Source organism: Lactuca saligna, chromosome 4, assembly GCF_052625555.1.
Source record: "Lactuca saligna cultivar CGN05327 chromosome 4, ASM5262555v1, whole genome shotgun sequence".
NCBI lineage: Eukaryota > Viridiplantae > Streptophyta > Magnoliopsida > Asterales > Asteraceae > Lactuca > Lactuca saligna.
The window spans coordinates 92,965,315-92,978,432 of record NC_136420.1 but is presented as its reverse complement, the minus strand read 5'-3'; the positions used below and the strand labels follow the sequence as shown (position 1 = coordinate 92,978,432).

Sequence of the window (13,118 nt, the reverse complement as noted above, 5' to 3'; positions counted from 1 at the left end):
TTCTTTTATGACAACCTTGGGGACATGAAATAGGTAAATAAGTTGCTTTTACTTTTACCATGGTCCATATCTGATGTACATTTTTATAACCTTATTATAACCAACCTATTGAGAGAGGTTTAATAACATCACCATCGTTACCTAATGCTTATAGTCTAAAATCTAAATCACCATGTGTAAAGCTCAAATGGTAGCATATGATTAGGCCCTCAAAATAATCTAATTCTTGCATAACAATATCCATTTCACGAATATAAAATTCATTGATGTCTAATAAATCAATAAAACACAGTTGACTATCTAATGGGGAATCTTGTAAACTTACCACTGTGACAGAGTTCAATTGAAAGAATGGTGGGATGAGCATTTGTAAAAAGTAAACAAAAAAATTACAAAGATGTATTAAACACGAGGCATAGTAACATTGGTAACAAACCACATTCATATCAATGTAGTTACAAAAAACAAAGTAACTTAGTGTAGATGAGATTGACGTCAAAATGATAGTTCAAGGTTCTAATGGTCTACAATGTCAGTACCATTTTTCTTGTATTAAGAAACGAACGTTTTACCATGATTGTAAATTTGTAATATAGAATAGAAGAGATAAAATATTGAAAAGACAAAAATGCCCTCATATGAGGAGGGTAGATGTTTTAATTAATAGAAGAAATCATACATGATTTGAATGTACGAACCAAAATCACAATGTAGCCATCTCCAAATGGTGTTTTTTGAAACAAAAAATCTGCAGAAAATGAGAATTCACATGGATCATATCTACAATTTATCCTAATATAGTTTTTTTAGAAAGTTAATGTTAAATTAATATATGTGATCATGGTTCTAAAAGATATGTTAAAACGTGTCATAGCATGAGGCGTGATTATGTTGTTTCGAAAACATGCATGACATTGACGTTAGGTGTGGCGTATGCCAAGATGGGTTATGGCGCACCAAGGCACATTATGGATTTTTGTTAACTTTTTTGTTATTACGAGTCGATATAACTCTTCTAAAAACTTGATATAATTTATATAAATCCATAATTATATGATTTCTCTTTTTTATATATACAAAATTGTTGTCGTAAGTTACGTCTTGAAAAACGTCATGACTCGTAAAGTTTGATGCATGATATTATCGGCATGTCATGCATCATGTCAGTTAAAACCTTGTATATGATTAATCCATAAATTTATCTTTAATTGTTAACATCTTAATTTAATTACTAAAGTAAGGAAAATGGAACATATCAAATTAAGAAATGAAATACTGACTTTTTTTAAAATTATCATAACATAATCATATCTCTTATAAGAGCAGGAATGAACAGTTAGTATCAAATTCTGATATTGTACAGGTCCTGTACAAGAACCGATACCAAATTTAAGCATATGAGACGGTACTCTAAAATCACGAAATTTGGGATTTGGTACCATTAGTACCGAGAATCGGTAGTGTTAATAAGTTTCGGTATTCAGGATTGACTTTCGATCAAATTCGGTTTTCAAGATTGGTTCCGTCCCATGCGTGTATCCCTATATAACGGTACTTGCAAAATTACTATATTGCTTCAACAAAACAAAACCCTAATAAATTATTTTGCAAAAGTATAACTATTTTAATTACTTTAGGAAAATTGTATGCGTATATACTTTTAAAAAATGGTAACCCACATCATCAGTCCACATTAACCAATTACCTAACCCATATGGAAGGTCAATCATAAAGCATTAATGGTATTTTATATGTAAATATATTTTATTATATAGAAAGAGCAAATACAAATATTTAAGCTATGTTTGACATGTCAATCGTAGAGCACTAATGATAGCTTTTAACAAAACAAAAATAGTTTATCAAAGCAAATCCAACTAGCGTGGCTGATAATATTATAGCCATTTCATACTCATGGTGTAATCACAGGAGCAATCATAGGTGTGGAAGTTGGACTGATTGGAGCTACTCGCCATTTGAACACCTAAAACTCTAATTATTTTGTTTTTCCTGTAATTTTCCTTTCTTCATTGTAAGCATGGATGCAATCATGTTCCTTAGTGATCATGTTTCCTCCTTTTATTAATCTATATGCTTTTTCCAAAAAAAAAAGCTTTTAAGAAAGCTACTCAAAATAGTTTTCAACGAGCTTGTGTTTTTTTTTAAATTCTTCTAAAGACATCATTATTAATTATACAGAATATATTCCCCATGTTGTATATTAATTTATTGAAAATGATATTATTGAAAAAATATATATAATACTAACATTGGTTATTGATTTTTTTTTTATTAAAGCTCTATTTAATATAATTAATTATTTCATTATTTATTTATTACTTGGTTTTATAAGATAAAAATTTTCATTTTCTCATTTTAAAATAATATAAAATATTCAAGTATAGATGTCATTCTAAAAATCATGTTTGCCCATTTAATTATCTATTTAACAAGTCATCAGAATATAGCATTATGCTCGGTCATATAACTTTAATAAACATCATCTATGAAAAGATCTATTGATATCAATGTTTTAAAAATCGGATCGAACAACGAAGTGATTGTCTTACTGAGTCGATGGTTCAGCTGGTCCTTCCGGTTGGACCGGTCCTAAAAACCGGAAAACACGGATATATATAGGTGGATGTGTGTTTTATATATGGATATTAAATATATATGTAATGTATGTGTGATATAAATATATGGTTCATATATAAAATGTGTAGTTGTATAAAAAATATGTGAGTGATTTATAATAAATATACATAATGTGTTTGTGATATATATATATATATATATATATATATATATATATATATATATATATATATATATATATATATATATATATATATATATATAGGGTTAGGTTCATGTGAGACGGCCTAATTTTGTGAGACTGTGAGACACATTTTTTTTATTTTTTTTACTTTTTTTTTTTTTTTTTATATTTTTTAGTTAATTCAAATTCCTAAAATAATATTTAAAAAAAGAATTTTTGGATTTTACTATTTATTTTGCATTTTAAAATTATTTTTTAGAATATGTACAGTGTAATATTCTATTAGAATATTTCACGTATTTTTCAAAAAAAATGGAATTTTTTTTTATTTTTTTTAGTTAATTCAAATTCCGAAAATAATATTTAAAAAAAAAAGAATTTTTAGATTTTTCCATTTATTTTGCATTTTAAAATTATTTTTTAGAATATGTTAGTAGAATATTCTATTAGAATATTTCATGTGTTTTTTAAAAAAAAATGGGATTTTTTTTAAATTTTTTTAGTTAATTAAAGTTCCGAAAATAATATTTAAAAAAAGAATTTTTGGATTTTTCCATTTATTTTGCATTTTAAAATTATTTTTAGATTTGGTCTTGAGGTCTCACAAAATTAGAATGGTTTCAAATGAACCTGAACATATATATATATATATATATATATATATATATATATATATATATATATATATATATATATATATATATATATATATATATATATATATATATATATATATATATATATTAAGAGGCATGCTGAGAAAAAGTTAAAAGGAATATGAAGTCTATAAAAGGAGCCTTACGACCGTTTGGAAGAATTATCAAAAATCTCATTACAATGGGCTGGCTCTCATAAGTCGGCCTGCTGCCTTAGGTTGTATATTAAAAAACCAAAATTTTGATCAATAAACCGGTTTTACTTCGGGTTCAACTAGTCCGGTTTAATCCAGTTTTTAACAAAACCAATGGTTTTTAGTGGGTTTGTTTTCTAGTGGTTTTTGGGTGTTAAAAAACCGGTAACCTGATCGGTTCTCGGTTGAAACGGTTCAACCGGCCGATCGGGTCCGGTTTTCAAAACACTGATTGATATAAGAATTTATTAAGTATTGTTTAATAATTTATTTTATAAATAAATTTATTATTTAATCCCTACTCCAAATAAAACAATCCATAAACTGCCACATGGCATTCTTTTACATCTCCTTTATGCCACGTGTCATTACCACATATATTCTTGGAATGATTTTCCCACCCATGCATTGTTGTGATTGTCAATTAATCAGCTCCTAAGATTAAGGAAATCAGTTTCAATATTCAATTAAACTGCATTTAAATTAAGTTTCATATATGTAAACATAAATTTCAAACTTTCGTAGAGATATGCAATCCTTAAAAATCAGCTAATCATAATCTTTCAACATACAAATATCGATTCCCTATTATTCTCTTCTTCATTGGAGTCTGCGAACCTATCATTCAAGAATTTTTCTGCATCTCTGCAAAATACCAAAGGTATATCACTTTATTCAATCAATTTGGTCAGTATACAACAAATAAGTTTTACTGCTTTATGTTTTTGTTATCTACAAAACGATATCCTACTTTATTGATTTCTTCTTCACCTTTTATTACTGTTACTGATTTATGCTTCCGTTACTATTATTCTTCTCCTTCTGTTACTTTTTTTAAGCATTTGATATTCATATATCCTCCTACTTTTATGGATATTATTTCCGACGATTGTTTCATTCCTGTGTCTAGATACATAAAAATTTATTGGTTATGTGATTACTTTTATTTTATATCTAGATGTAAATGCTACAAAGTAATGGTTTATATTAATTTTTTTGTACGAATCGGGGAATAGAGGGTCAAGTTATATGTAATATGTATTTCTTAAGTGTGTACGTCTTTATACAATTGGAATTTTTTCACACTAAAATCTGAGCGTAGGAACTATTTTCATACAACATTTTTATTATTTTAATCCAACTAATTCATTTAAAAAAACATGTTGTTTATGAACATGAAATTTATATGTTGTAATGCTTTACAAGAGGAAAGTAATATAAAGTTTATGTTAACAATTCACACATTTCTTGTGGATTATCTCATAAATCACTTCTTTATTCTGGATATAAAGGTCTAAATACAAGAATCTACAAGATGTGAAGGTGCGTATATGACAATTGGTTCATTATGTATTTATACGTTGTAATTTGAGTCTGACTAAAAGAATCTGATGGACATTCCTTTTAAATATGTGTATTTCTCAATTGACTTCAAAGCCTATTTTCTTGCAAATTATTAAATTTTAATATTTTATGAGATTTGAATATCTCCCATGGAATGAAATAGGTGTTGGTTCCCCATTTTAGGTTGAGCGTAGTCTTTATTAATTTTTGTGAATTTGTATCCCGCTAAAGTTGCTAGAATGAAGCAAATTGTTCTGGTGGGCTTCATTGGTGGAGCATATATTAATCACTCTTTAAACAACTTGGGAAGCGGGGATATAATGATTCGTTTAACCTTCTTTTTCTTACTCAAAAAAATGTTTATTGTTTTGCTTATGTAGTTTTATGATTTTGAAACTGATCATGTTTAATTAACTTAAGTTTTTAGGAATATGATATAGTTTTTTTTTATTTATGTGTGATTCGATCTTGGTTGTAGGTTTGGAAGAAAAAGGGTAGCAGACTTTGGGATTCCACACATAATCGTAGCATTCCATCATGCCTTTAGCATGTCCATGTTGCTATATTTTAGGGTTAAGACTAGAAATTTTGTTTTAATTCGCAAGGTAAGGCTAAAATAACAATGTACTTTCAAAACACATTGTTATTTCAGCCTTATCCATCATGCCCTCAACATGTATATATTGCTTATTTTTTTTTTCACATTTTCTTTGTTGGTGCGTCTGCCATATTCTGGATTGAGAACTACCAAGGAGATCTTAAGATTGAGAGGTGATTAATAATATTCGGCCTCTAATCACCAATTATCAAACCAAATTCTATACATGTTGATGTATAGTCTGATATTAAAGATTCAAATTTACCGAATGCCTTTTATAAAAGATCATCTCCTCATTTTTTTGTTATTTTGTTTTAAATTGCTTATAGTTTTACTATAGACTAAATTTTGGCCCTTTGATATAATTGCTTCTAATTGTACTTTAAACTAATAAGTTTGGGTTTGACAAAATGTCTGATTCAAAGGTCTTTAAGATATTATTGGAAATATTATAATAAAAAATAGAAAATTGTTTTCATATGATTGGTATAGAATTTGGTATATTTATTGAAATTTTTTATTTTATTTTTATTAGTTAAAGTCCAATTACAATGGGCAGTTTTGAATTGAAAACCTGCCTTCATATGGAATTTGAGCACAACAAAAGCATGTATCTACAAAATTAATGTATATTGATTTTTTTTGTCAAACAACTATTAACCTTATATGGAAGGTAAATCAAGAAAATCAATGTCTTATTTATTTAAATTAATCAGATGAATATTGTAAACAAAAACCACCTAATATTTAACATTTTTTGAACTTCGAAATTTCATGTTTTTATTCTGTGAAAATTTTGACAATTACCTGATAATGTTTTCACTGTTAAAGACTTGCAATTTTTTGCTTTTGACGTCTTCTGGCTACCATTTTCAATTGGACAATTCCTGCAAATTAAACAAAGGTAAGTGTATTTATGTAAATACTTATCTTTTGTTACAATAATGAAGGAGGAACAATTCTTGGTGTTTGAGGTTGAATCTTACCATCGTCATATGGCGTACGTCGATTTGTTCGGTGCATATCTTCTTTCAACGCGTACTTCTAGATTTCATCACTCCGGTCAAACCGATATCACATTCAAATTCAAAAGTTGGTCCTTCTAATTTGTAATCGATGACAATCATGTGCAAAAAGGGTTTAACCGAATGCATTTGAAATGTCATCAGTAGATGTCTCTAAATCCGATGATATTTGATCGAGGAAGGCGCACATACAAGTTGCTATTAAAAACGTTGATGGAAGAATGACGGGCTTTGGTGCCGGAAAAGAAGATCACCGATAGTGTTACGGGAAAAATGGTATTTATGATTAATCGGGTGGGTTTATGGGGGATAAGTGGGTAGGTGGGGATTATTTGGATAGTAAAGATCTTATTCTAAATTAATCTTTTTATATTCAGAACAAAATTTCAACTTAAATAACTCATGCATTTATATAAAATCACTATGACATGTATATATAATCGTTAATGTAAGAAGTATACAAAGAAATGTGTAGAATTATAAAAATAAAGTTATGCAAATATAATATTAGTGATTGTATTTTTATACTCTAAATGTTATTAAAGTACAAAATTATTATTAATTTTTAATTAATTTTTTATTATTAGTAAAAAAAACTTTATTCTTAATTTTTAATAATTTGTTATACTTCTACTTAATTTTGTAATTTGTCATATATCACTCTTCATTGCTTGTGGTTGTTTTATTTTATATTTAATATATTTTATTATATAATATCATATTTTTTTTATTAATTTACACCGAAATAATAACCCATTATCTTAAAAAAATGATTTCACATATTTATTTCAGTCAATCATTATAAAGTTACATAACAATCACATAACTCTCTTAGTTAATAACATTTTGAAAATAATTTAATAATAATTATGATTTTTAACTATAAAAATTCGTTGTATTTTGTAACTATGGTTTTCATGGATTATAATTAATTATATTATTATGTAATCATCAAACAACTATGATTTTATAATTTCAACCGATCGTTATTCACTATGAATTTACCAATAAACATTTATATTTATTAATTATTAAAACTTTTAATTATTATTGTTCAATAATTAACTTATAATTTAATTAAAGTTATTTATAAAATTTTCACCCGTGATATCCACGGGTTATAACCTAGTTTATAATATGTGTTGATAAAACTTGTCATTTTAAAAGCTTAAAAAAACAAGTATAATACAATATGAAATATGAGATAAAACATATAAAATTTCTACGTATGATTGTATGTTATTTTACGTCTTTATGGTTAATATTTCCAAAATAACTTTTATAAAAGAACCTTTTAATGTAAATTCGAGCCAAGTATACAATTTTAGTTTAAATTTCTTGTTACAATTTTGTGTAATTGTAATTTTAATTTCTTATAGAGGAGTTCCGGATACAGGGCTTTTCCTTGCTGTTTTTCCTTTGCATCGAAGCTAAAATCCATGAATCAGACCGAGAAACGCCATGAATCAGACCAAGGAACGATTACTGTCGAATCCAAATCACAATAAATGGAGCCATCAACCCGATTACTGTTGAATCCAAATCACAACAATGGCGATGTCATCAACCTCGATCCTCAAATTCCCACTTTACAACTCCCTTAGATTAACAAATCTCAAACCTAAACTCCCCTCATCCCTCATCTTCAACCCCCAGAAACCAAAATCACTTACCCTTAAAACCTACCAAAGAACGCAGATAAAATCCCTCTTCACCGGAATCGTGGAAGAACTGGGAAAAATCAAGGAACTAGGTTTCGACGAATCAGGCGAATCATTCGACATGGTAATCCATTCTCCAACCGTCCTCCAAGACGTCAACCTCGGCGACAGCATAGCCGTGAACGGCACGTGTTTAACAGTCACAGAATTCGATTCCGATCGGTTGGAGTTCAAAGCCGGTTTGGCTCCTGAAACGTTAAGAAAGACGTCGTTAATCGAATTGGTGAAAGGTTCGGTTGTTAATTTGGAGAGAGCTGTTAAACCATCGACACGAATGGGTGGGCATTTTGTGCAGGGGCATGTTGATGGAACAGGTGAGATTGTTTCGATGGAGGTTGAAGGAGATTCGTTGTGGATTAAGGTGAAAACTTCGCCGGAGATATTGAAATTTATAGTGCCGAAGGGGTTTATTGCGGTGGATGGGACTAGTTTGACGGTGGTGGAGGTGTTTGATGAAGATGGGTGTTTTAATTTCATGATGGTGGCGTATACACAGCAGAACGTTGTGATTCCATTGAAGAAAATCGGGCAAAAGGTGAATTTGGAAGTGGATGTATTGGGGAAATATGTAGAGAAGCTTCTTAGCAGTGGATTTGTGGAGAGTATTAAATCAAGATGATGATGATGATCAGGTACTGTTTGTTTGTTTTTTTTCTTCAGGTTTGAATTTGATCTGCAATGACAATGTTGTAACACGTGTTTGAGTTCTAATAAAATCATGCAACATTCTGAAGCATAATTGAATCTAGGAAAACGTCTTATAAAAATTTCAAAATCGTTTAAAAAACACTATTCTAATAGTATTTGGTATTTTAAAAAAAAAAATACTATCTAAATAAATAAAGTATTTATATAAAAACCATCAACAACTACATATTATTTTGTTTAAAAGGATATCTATAGAAAAATTCTAAATTTTTAGGAAAAGTTTCAAAAACATCCTAATTTTTTTTGAAAGGAAAATTCTTATTATTTTGAGAAATTTACATAATTTGTCATTTGTTGTTCAAATATAAAAAAATGATTTTTTCGTTAATTAGAACAAAATTTTAAATAATTTAGACTTTCCTGTTAAAAACATTATGATTTTTTTGAAACTTTTCCTAAAAGTTTGGGAGTTTTCTGTAGATTTCCCTTTGTTTAAAAGTTATTATAGTAACCGATATTTACCGGTAAGAATTAATTAAGGCAAAGAAAATAAGAGAAAATGACTCATGAGAGTAACTATTTCAAAATTGTTCAAAAAACATTATCCAAGTTTAGTCTCTACAAAAAATACCATCAAAATAAGGTATTTTTACAAAAAAAACATCAGCAAACCATACATTTTGTTCAAATGTTACCCATAGGTAACCAACTCTTGGAGGTTAAATGATGATTTGGCCTAATTAGTATGATATGTCATAATAATTGGTGGCATGTCATTAATTGATATATTCTTCCTTTATAAAGCACCAATTTAGGGCTTCTTCATGAACGAATTACTTCTTCTCTTTTTAGATGGCTTATTCTTCTACTATGTATGCCAATTTAATATGATTACAACAATGTCTTGATGAATATTTATATCAATTTGTAGTTGGGTGAAATCTACTTATTGGTTGTATCTTGCCTAACTACATGTCATGACTAAACTTGAATGGATTCGAAACTATTATGCATCTTCTAGTTTTTACAAATTTCTTTCCTTGAGGTACTTATGGACATTTCCCATTATTTTCACAAATTCCAATTGTTCGTTCATGAAAAGCCTTAAATTGATTTTAAATGAGGAATGTATCCTATGTAGTCAATGGTGACGCTATAGCGGTTGGCGGAGGTAAAGAATTGTGATTTTTAAAATAGCGGTGACATTATTAGCATCATAATTTATCATGATTATGGTGACAACTATTTGAATAAATTCCATTTTGGACTATTTTACATAAAAAAACGTTTATTTGTATCACTCCATTAAATAAAATTGTTTTTTCTTAACTCAAACCAAAACTTTTGTGTCATTCCACTGAATAAAATTATGATTTTGTGATTGTGATGACTTCCATTAAAACCATTTATGTTTTGTCTTGCTAATTATGTTAAAGACTTGAAGTACTTAGAATGATTAACTGTCAAATTACTTAATCATTTTATTTGTTAATTGTGATTGTGTTGAAGTATGATAAAATGCTAAGTATTGCTTATGTTCTTTTGTTGATTGTATTAAAGTATGATTAACTGTGACATTGGTAACTGCCTTGTGAAGTATGATCAATCGATATATGAAGTATGATTTACCAATTAACTAATTAACTGGTGTGGGTTAAACTTTGAAGTATGATTTACTGTTTAATACTTTAATATATATAAATTCTACAAAATATAAATCCTATATAATATAAAAAACGCTATACCACCGTGAGGACCGCGATTTCAAATAGTAGTTGACGAGCACTATTATATTTTTGACCGCGATAATTACATAGTATCAAGTATCAACTAGTGTCATGTCACTAATTATTATTCCATATAACCAATAATTAGGCCAACTCATCCTTTAACCTACAAAAATTGGTTATCAGTTGGTAACATTTGAACAAAACACATAGTTTATTAGTGTTTTTTGTACAAAGATATTACTTGGATGATGCTTTTTGAACATACCAAATTTTAATGATGTTTTTTGAACGATTTTGAAACATAGTTACCATTTTAAGTCATGTTCTCTTGTTTTTTTCCTAAATTAATTCTTATCGGTAAATAGACCATTAGGTGACATTTGAACAAAGTATATAGTTCGTTGGTTTTTTTTTTTTTTTTTTTTTTTTTTTTTTTTTTTTTTTAAGTCTTACTTGAATGATAGTTTTTGAACATACCAAATTTGAATGATGTTTTTTGATAGATTTTGAAACATAATTACCATAATAAGTCATTTCCCTTATTATTATGAACAAGTGTGCCAACGAGGGTGTAAAGATATGGGTGTGTTTGGTTTTTAAGAGAAAATACTCGGAAAAAAAGTTCTAAAGTAAGATCTTTTAATTTTATGTTAAATAAAAATCTTGTAATCTAAAAGCGATTTAGCCTTTAGCTATTTTTATATAATTTTAAACCTTTAAAAACTAACAGTTATTTTTGTCGAACATATCTATATAAATAAAAGCAACAACTTTCCACTTTTAGCTACCAATTAGTTTTACCAAACATGCTCCTAATAAAAAAATAGATAAATTTTTTATCTATTCATGTGTTTGTAACAAAAAAGATTTTGGAATTTGAGAATGAGTAAGAGGTGGTTAAAACAACTCAAACAAAGGACGATGTGGTGGTAATAAAAAAAAGGTAATACTGACTTGTATTAGCCTCGTGATAAATCTAAATTTCAATGTTATAAATGTTAAGATTTTGGTCATTACGTTGTTGAGTGCAAAAACCCATGTCGTGAGAGGAATCACGAAGCCCACCTAACTCATGGATAGAACGATCATGAGTCAGAACTTCTGCTTGCAGCCCAAGTAAACGATGAAGTTTACTTGAATTAGGAAAAAGTAAATCCTAAGCTAAGATCTAGTGAACAAACTCCAACCCAATCAAAAGTGCAGTATCTCGACAATGGAGCAAACAATAACATGACTGAAAAAAAAAAAACAAATTCCAAACCTTTGATCTAACTACTAGATGTTATGTGAAATTTGGTGATGGTCCTAAAGTTCGAATAGAGTGTAGGGGTTCGATTATGTTTAAATGCAATAATGGTGAAAATAGATTACTAAAAGAAGTATATTCAGCATGAGCCAATTAGCTCAACATGGTGATCGAATTGTAATGCTTGGAATGCATTTATGGATTCACAATGCACAAGGAAAACTATTATTAAAAGTTCAACAGTCAAGCAATCGTTTGGACCGGGCCATACTTGCAGAAGAAGTTCAAAGTGCTTAATTGCAAAACAAGGTGAGGAATCTTGGCTTTAGCACAAGTGGTTTGGACATGCCAACTTCAATGTACTAAAACACATAGTTGATACAAGAATGGTGGAACGAATACCTAAAATCAAAGTTTCTACAAGCTTGTGCGAAGCTTGCTTGATCTCTAAGCAAGCTCGAAAATCCTATCCAAAACATACCAAATTTATAGCTAAAGAACAACTAGAACTCATGCATAGAGATCTATGTGTGCCGATCACACCACCAACATCAGTCGTAAATAGGCATTTTATGTTATTTTTCGATGATTATACATGAGTTATTTGGGTTTATATGTTGAAAAACAAGTATATATGACACTTTAATTGTTTTTAAGAAATTTAGAGCACAAGTTAAAGTTGAAACAAGTTTAAAATTAAAATTATTTAGAATTGATCGGAGCAGTGAATTTTTATCGACACAATTCACTACATATTATGATGAAATCAGATTGAAACGCCACTATACAACACCTTATTCCCCAGAACAAAACGGTGTTTCAAGAAGACGCAACCGAATAGTAGTAGAGATGGCAAGAAGCAATCTAAAAGGGATGAACATTCTAGAAGTCCTATGTGGTGAAGTCATGAGTCACTTAATCTACATCCTAAATCGAATAACCACAAAAGCATTGATAGAGTCAACACCTTACGAGTTATGGATTGGTTGGAAGCCAAACATTGATCATGTGAGAGTTTTGGGTGTGTTGCTTATGCAAAAATAGTAGGCACACATCTAAAAAATTCAATGACTGAAGTAAGAAGCAAGTATACCCGGGAGTCAAAATAAGGTACAAATTTTTATCAACTACTTAATCCAGAAACTAGAGCAATTCGAATGTGAAGAAATGTGAT

The 13,118-nt window shown here is 28.7% G+C and overlaps 1 protein-coding gene and 1 long non-coding RNA gene across 2 annotated transcripts; both read left to right on the top strand.

Annotated features, from left to right (window-relative positions):
• The first annotated feature begins 4,167 nt into the window (after nucleotides 1–4,167).
• Nucleotides 4,168–6,869, top strand: LOC145038691 (uncharacterized). The gene is made up of 3 exons (XR_013679495.1): nucleotides 4,168–4,293; nucleotides 5,455–5,747; nucleotides 6,525–6,869. It is a non-coding gene; the product is annotated as an uncharacterized LOC145038691 (long non-coding RNA).
• Nucleotides 6,870–7,948: 1,079 nt separating this feature from the next.
• LOC145042392 (riboflavin synthase-like) lies at nucleotides 7,949–9,059 on the top strand. The gene has a single exon (XM_078990795.1). It carries the CDS (start codon nucleotides 8,151–8,153, stop codon nucleotides 8,937–8,939), a length of 789 nt encoding a protein of 262 aa, XP_078846921.1. The 5' UTR covers nucleotides 7,949–8,150; the 3' UTR covers nucleotides 8,940–9,059.
• Nucleotides 9,060–13,118: the final 4,059 nt, after the last annotated feature.

Excerpts from the sequence above, each read along its gene's own strand:
- LOC145042392 (XM_078990795.1), top strand. The coding sequence starts at position 8,151 with ATGGCGATGTCATCAACCTCGATCCTCAAATTCCCACTTTACAACTCC.